At 56.8% G+C, this 5,101-nt stretch overlaps 1 protein-coding gene across 1 annotated transcript in view; it reads right to left on the bottom strand.

The window, feature by feature from the left end:
- Positions 1 to 554: 554 nt before the first annotated feature.
- MRC2 (mannose receptor C-type 2) overlaps positions 555 to 5,101 on the bottom strand; it is a gene marked incomplete at both ends in the record, with an annotated part of 5,344 nt that continues 797 nt past the window's right edge. Inside the window, 7 exons of the mRNA XM_010171095.1 lie at positions 555 to 662; positions 930 to 1,084; positions 2,093 to 2,281; positions 3,017 to 3,160; positions 3,960 to 4,073; positions 4,241 to 4,405; positions 4,635 to 4,808. Coding sequence (XP_010169397.1) covers positions 555 to 662; positions 930 to 1,084; positions 2,093 to 2,281; positions 3,017 to 3,160; positions 3,960 to 4,073; positions 4,241 to 4,405; positions 4,635 to 4,808 — 1,049 coding nt within the window. The remainder of the gene's footprint in view (positions 663 to 929; positions 1,085 to 2,092; positions 2,282 to 3,016; positions 3,161 to 3,959; positions 4,074 to 4,240; positions 4,406 to 4,634; positions 4,809 to 5,101) is intronic.

Below are 5,101 nucleotides of genomic sequence, written 5' to 3'. Positions count from 1 at the left end.
GACACGCTGGGAGACGTTCAAGAGCAGCGGTGACGCCAGGCTCGTCACTCGAAAACTTTGCAAAGAGGCACAAAAGCAACTTTCCCAGCAAGCCCCACTTGACAGCTGGGGAAACTGAGGCAGAACGTGGTTTGGGTGAGAACCTGCTGGTTTTTGGTGACTGTCTCTCCAAAATACCCATGTCCTGCAGGCTGGCATGGTGGGACTGGCAGCCACCTCTGTCCCGCCGGGCTCTGGCACCAGCTCTGCTGCCGGGTTTTGGCACAGAGAGAGGCAAAGGGGGGAAAAAAATGAACGTCCCAGCTGGCAGCCAAGGCAGCCAAAGGGGGAGGATCTTGGACGACAGAGACATGAGTTCTGTCTCAATTTCTTCCCACAGCCTCATGCAAGCACAGAAGCGAGGGGGTTCCTCAGCCCCCCAGCACAGACCCACAGCTCCAGGTGCTGCTCCCTGGAATGGTTTTGGGGAGAGGTCCCCTGTGACCCCAACCCCCTGAGCAGCAGGAAGAGCCATGGAGCAGCCAGAAACACCTCCCACCCCAGGTCCCCCTCACCTTTCGGCACCCATGGTCATCCTCCTCCTTCTCCTGGCTCACCCGACCAGGTTTTTTGCAGATGGACGGCAGGGTCTGGTTGCACGGGCTGTCATTCCACCTTCCTTCCTGCACGGGGTGAAGAGCAGGACTGAGCCCTGCTGACACCCTGAGGAACTCCCCAGCCCATCCACCCCATGTTGGGTCCACAGACTTTCCTTCGCTACATCAAATCCCCAAGGATGCTGTGCTGGATCCCTCCCATCCCAACAGCTGGGATAAAACACATCCAACCCCAGTGGGAGATGCTCCCTGAGGTGCCCCTTTCCTGGCCATGAGGATGCTGCAGTGCTCTCTGCAGAGGTGCAGCATGAACCCCCCACCCTGGGCTCTCACTGGTCCCCAGATGGTCACGCAGTCTTCCAGGCTGTCACGGAAGTTGTTGGGCTCAAAGGGATGCCAGTAGGTGAACCTCACGGGTGTCCCATCCGACCACTCAAAGTTCATCTGCAGCTTGAGGTCATTGAGGCCAATCCACAGCTCCTCCACATCTACTGAGACAGGAAGGTCAGGGGGTGACGTTCCTTCTGCCTGGCTGAAACCTTGCAGAGACCTCCTCGGTGACATGAGCCCCAGTGATGGGACCAGAGGTCTGCAAAGCATCTGCCAAAACCCCTTGCAGGTGCTGCAGGACTCAGCTTCTAACCCAACTCCTGCCCACATGGATGGACCCACCAAGGGGGAAACACAGCGACATTTGCCAGCAGTTTTTGGAGAAGTCCTGGCAGCAGCAGAATGATAAAAGCCCAGACCAGTGAGCTACTGGTTTTCAGTCATTCCCTTCCATCCCATCCCCATCTGCTCCCAGCCTGGGACCACCAGCACATTTCGGGAGAGCATCATTTGGCTGGAGGGGCTGCACTGGTATGGGAACAGCAAAACCCAAGCTCAGGGTGACCTAATGAGGGGTGGCACAAGCAGGGTCTGGGGGATGGTGGCACAGGTTGTCCACTGTACCACCACGCACTATTGCTCAGGCTGGAACTTCCCAAGGACCATCCCAACTCCAACACATCCTGACATGGGAAAGTTCAACCCAAACAACTGCATCTGGGCAACTCTGGAATGGGAAAGTGAAACCTGGGACGCTGGAGGCAGGAGCTTCTCCTTCACTTGACCTGCTGCAGGGGACTCATGTCCCAGGTGGATTCAGCAGTAAGAGGTGCAGCCTCCTCTAGCAAGACCAGAAGGACTTTTTTTCTTTTCCATCTTTTTCTACATTAACCAACTGGGACCAGTGCCATTCCCAGCTGCAGCTCCGTATCTCCTTGCCCAGCCCCGCAGGATCCCAGGAACGGCTTTTACATTTGCTGGATGGAGAATGTGCCCAGAGCACGGGCTCCTCCAAGCCACACATCACCTCCCAGCCTGGGTTCTCCACTCCCTTCACAGCCACAAATCCAGCCAACTTTGTAGCCTCCATCTCACAGAACTGACCTCTCCACAGACCCCAGAATCGAGTGGGAAGGGTGCTGTGGGCACAGCAGGCTCCCCCTTACCTTGCTTGACCTGCTTGGTGACAAACTCCAGCTCGGAGAGGGTGTGGATGCTGACCAGGTCCCCCCCGCTCCGCAGGCAGGTCTTCTTCGCCTCCTGCCAACTCTTCTTCTCTCCCACCAGGCGGTAGCAGTTGGACTGGAAGGGCTGCCAGCTGGGCTCACAGTCCACCTTCACCTCTGACCACGAGTCTGGCAGGACACAAGGCAGCCTGAGGGCTCCTGTCCTGCTCTCCAACCCTCTCCTTGGCAGGGAGAGGACCACAGGCAGGACCACAGTCCCATGGGGTGCTCAGGAGACCAAGCCAAAGCAGTGGTGGGAAAGCTGCGGCCAAAATGTAACATGCAATGGCAAGGTGTGGGCAGCGGTGGCTTTAGAGCTCCAGGGACAAAACAAAACCCCTTTTGTTTGCAGAGGAGAGCAGAGCAGAGAGCATCTCATCCCCTGGGGACCACAGGGGACCTCCTGCTCCTCTTGATTCCTCCCCTGCCACCCAACCTGGAATTGCACTGAGCACTTCTTGGGGGATGCTCTTGGGGAGGACTTTTTCCAAACCTAGGCACCTCCTGGGAGCTCAATCGCTGCTCCCCACACCCAGCACACCAGCAAGCTGGGGTCACCAAGAGCATCTCCATGGGCTGCTCCAGCACTTGGACAGCATTCCCTGGCTGGGATGGGAGGAGAACACATCTGGCTGGGATATGGGGCTGCTAAAAAAAAAAGCAAATCCCACTTTCCAGACAGAAATGCTTCAGAATATTTTCTGTGGGCTAATACTTCAAGAAGAAAACCGTTAGTCATACGGTTTAGTGTTGGGGACCCCTGTGAGGAGCAAGGAGTTGGACTCAATCATCCTTATGAGTCCATTCCAACTCCAGATATTCCATGATTCTATGATTCCTGGTGTTACTCCTCTCCCTGCTCACCTGTCAGGAAGGGGTCAGCGGTGGCGTTGGGCTTCTTCTTGCAGACGTAGGGGAGGGCGATGCCGCAGTCACGGTTCTGCCACCCCCCAGATGACTCGGTGCGGATCACCCCACAGTTCTCCTCGCTGGGGTTGTCTGGCTGGTCTGGAAAGGGGGTTGGGACACACACACACACACACACACACACACACTGCTGAGGAGCTGGTGGGGCTGAGGCAGAGCCACCCACGCAGGGAGGGCACGGTGTGAGGGCTGGCACTGGCAGGGTGCAGCTCTCCCTGCTCCAACACCACTAAAGATCTATTTGTTTTGTTATTTTGCATGGTGAAGATGTGACTTCTGAAGATGTGACCTCTGAAGATGTGACCTCACATGTCTGGGATTATTTATTGTGCCTTTATGCACAAGGACCTGGAGCATCACTATTTTACCTAGAAATGTTGGACACAAGTTGAGAGGGACACTGTACCAGACCTGAAATGCTCCTGCCCGTCCCCAAACATCCTCCTGGGGTATCACTGTCCCCACAAGTGCCTCTGGGTGACAGCACCGGGCATGACCAGAGCAGCCCTTGCAATGGGTTCTTCTGCCCCTGGAACACCCCAGGGTTAGAGATGGGTCTCTGTGGTTGGGGACCACTCCTCAGCCACACTCCAGCATCGAGCTGGGATGCAACAGCCTTCAAACAAGGGTGCTCAACCCAGGTTACCCACAGGGCTGCTGAGGGTTTGCAGAGGGACAATTCCCTCTCCAGCACCTTGTGTCCCCACTCCAGCTCCATGGATGTCCCAGGCTGCTCCACAGCCCCACGGGGATCTCCATCCCACTCAACATGGGACACACCACAGCAGCCCAGTCCACCTCCTCTGCCATGGGGCCATCTCCAGTGGTCACAGACTGTTCCCTGGTCCCCCTCATCACCCCTATAACCTCCCCAGCTCACCGCTCTCCCAGTTGAGGTACTTGAGGGGCGAGTTGTCCGACCACTGCCAGCCTCCATTGATGTCCAGGTCATTGAGCCCAATCCAGAGTGTGGAGCTGTACCCTGTCAGCAGCCCTGGGACCAACACAGCCAGGATCAGGTCCCCCCAGCCCCAACTCAATCCCCAGCCTGTCACCATCCCCAAACCAGGGCAGGTAGAGCAACCTGGCACCAGTGACGGTGCCACCAGCTCTGCCTTGGGTGAGGAGGACGGGTGCAGAGCCAGGCTGCCATCGTCTCACCATTGATGTAAGTCTGCTCGTGGATCTCGGTGATGCTGAGCAGGTTGGCCCCTTGCTGCTCACAACTATTCCAGGCCTCCCGCCACGACAGCGTTGACTGGAAATTGAACTGGTAGCAGCTGTTGGTGAGGTGGTCCTTGTCCCAAAAGGTCTCGCAGTCGTTGCCTGCAGGGATAAGCATGATCAGCACCCAATTCAGTCCCATCAGCAGCTCCAAAATCCCTCAATAACCCCAAAAACCAGATAAGAGAAGCCAAGGGGGCTGCTTTGGCACCACAGGCTGCTCGTGGGAGAAGGGATGAGCCAGGAGAGAAGAAGACAGGCAGGAAAACCCCTGGGAGGGATGAACATGGAGCTTCTGCTTTTCCCCATGGGACACATCCCCCCCACTTACTCTTTATGGGGCAGAAGCCCCATCGCTCGTCCTTGCCGTAGTCCTGGGTGGTGGCACACCAGAGATGACCGTCCTCCCGTCCTGTGCTGGTGCACTCGTGGAACCACTGGTTATCGTACTTGAATGGGATGGTGCACGGCTTCCCATGTGAGTTGCCCTGGATGGTGTAAATCTCTGTGGGGAAAGAGGAGCCCTTGCTGGAGGCTGCATCTACGGGGGGAGCTGGATGGAGGTTTGAGGTGAGGAAGGCAGGTTGGCTCCACACAGGGGCTGCCTGCGATGCCTGAACCCTCATCACCCCAATTCTACCTGGTTTTACAGCCCAGCTTCCCAGGCAGAACCCAACTGCTGCAGCACCACAGCCTGAGCTCACATTTTGGGGCTGCTTTGGGTTACAGAATCACACAGAATCACAGAATGTTGAGGATTGGAAGGGACCTCGAAAGATCATCCAGTCCAATCCCCCT

This window comes from Antrostomus carolinensis, unplaced genomic scaffold (genome assembly GCF_000700745.2).
Source record: "Antrostomus carolinensis isolate BGI_N321 unplaced genomic scaffold, ASM70074v2 scaffold31140, whole genome shotgun sequence".
Taxonomy (NCBI): domain Eukaryota; kingdom Metazoa; phylum Chordata; class Aves; order Caprimulgiformes; family Caprimulgidae; genus Antrostomus; species Antrostomus carolinensis.
This window is presented reverse-complemented; position numbering and strand designations above follow the sequence as displayed.